The sequence below is a fragment of the Cyberlindnera jadinii genome (assembly GCF_001661405.1).
Source record: "Cyberlindnera jadinii NRRL Y-1542 unplaced genomic scaffold CYBJAscaffold_22, whole genome shotgun sequence".
Classification (NCBI taxonomy): Eukaryota; Fungi; Ascomycota; class Saccharomycetes; order Phaffomycetales; family Wickerhamomycetaceae; genus Williopsis; species Williopsis jadinii.
In genome coordinates this window covers 133,081-134,798 of record NW_017963673.1, presented here as the reverse complement: position 1 = coordinate 134,798, position 1,718 = coordinate 133,081, and the positions used below count along the sequence as shown (strand labels likewise).

Genomic DNA, 1,718 nt, shown 5'->3' with positions numbered 1-1,718 from the left:
CATCGAATCACAGAAACGATCATATCCGTGAACATCCCTCAATATAAGTATGACCTCCACCATGTTTTTCACGGTTTCTTTGATTGGACAGTCATCGTCATCTCCACCGTGGTTTTGGGAATGGCAGTGATAGCAGGCTAGCTCAATTGCGTACGCGTCTCCGTTGTAGAATTTCGGCGGGTGAACGTTTTGTATGAATTTATTCCACCGTAAGTGATGTGAGAAGCCTGGAACTAGTTTATTCCTCGAAATTTCTCTTGCGATGTCATCCAATTGTTTCTGGGTGTTCAGCTCAAAATCACTGAGATCGGAACCAATTTTCTTCCTTTTGGTGTCTGCTACTGGCTCATCGCTTTCTGAACTCTCAGGAGCTGATCTCTTTGAAGGTATATTGTCAGTATAATCGTGAGCATTCTGGATAACACGAGCCTCGAGATTGTCTTGCACCTCCAGTGGACTCAATCTTCCCATGGTTTTAATCAGTTCTTCTTCTGAAGAAAATCTCACCATGAATGTGTCAATCAAAGGCCCAATTTCAGAGTCATGTGTGGTATTGAAGAGATTCTTGTAGAAGATGTGGTCTATCCTTGAGTTTTCATCACACTGAAATCGTCTCTGATAATGCTGGTTCATTATAACTTGTAAAACGTTTTTGCACTCATGCGTAAGAAAGAGAAACTTCACATCTGCTGTCTCTGTGGGTTTCCGAGCAGCTCTTCCAATGATTTGAGCCAAAGTTGGAAGTGACAAGAATCCTGTAAGGTAGACCGATGTGATGCCATCTATATCGAGACCAGAGCTAGCAGTAGTTGTAGTGAGCAACGTGATACCATCAGAAGCTGTTCTAAGCCGATCTTGTATTGTCTTCTTCTCCTGGGCTGGAAGCTCCCCATGGAAAACACAGCAATGTCCTTTTTCGAGCTGGCTTAGACTTTGTTGATAACTCTCCATGGCTTTCTTGGATTCAAAGAATATGAGTGATTTTTCCTTTCGCTGGATGGTCTTGTTGATGAGACTGGACATCATCAGCTTCTGCTCCTCAGTTGAATCCACCACAAACAGAGACAGTTTGATGTTTGAGCGAACAAACGTTTCTTCGTTGAATATCTTGACTTTGTTCGAGCCACTCGCCTCAGTAGCAAAAATGTTTTCCAAAGAATCATTTGAAGCTGTAGTGTGCAGACCCAACTTCTCAAAGAGCTTTGGGTAATGAAACTTAAAGACAGTACCGGATAACAATGTCTTGGGGATATTACTCCCCTTTAACATCATCTCTGCTCCAGAAGTTGCCAATCCTCTATAGCTAGCATCGTACAACAGGACGTGAGCCTCGTCGACAACTATTCGTGAAATGACATGGAGGTTTCCATCCACAGCCATTTTGGGTTTTGCAAATCGATCCATGAACGAAAGAACAACATCGTCTCTACAGTGTTCAAGTTGCAGCAGAACAATGTCATGAGATATCAGAGTATCTGGGCTCATGCCATTGCTTGGAAAGTACTTCACAAAGGTAGCCATTCCTTTAAACTTCGCCTCAAGCAGTTCTTCGTATTGCTGTAGCAAGGCAACAAAGGGAACAAGTATTACTGTCGTACGCTGCACCCCTGGATGATTTGGATTATGTCTGTGTTTAAAGTGCAACGCATCAGCAGCAGCTGGAAGCAGCGATGCAATCGTCTTCCCGAAACCAGTCTTCAAATTCACCAGAATGGATT

At 43.2% G+C, this 1,718-nt stretch overlaps 1 protein-coding gene across 1 annotated transcript; it reads right to left on the bottom strand.

The window, feature by feature from the left end:
- Positions 1-238: 238 nt before the first annotated feature.
- On the bottom strand, positions 239-1,380 carry CYBJADRAFT_164775 (C-terminal helicase domain-containing protein; the record flags this gene model as incomplete). Its single annotated transcript, XM_020213876.1, has 2 exons — positions 239-256; positions 343-1,380. 2 exons carry the CDS (start codon positions 1,378-1,380, stop codon positions 239-241), a joined length of 1,056 nt encoding a protein of 351 aa, XP_020068071.1.
- Positions 1,381-1,718: the final 338 nt, after the last annotated feature.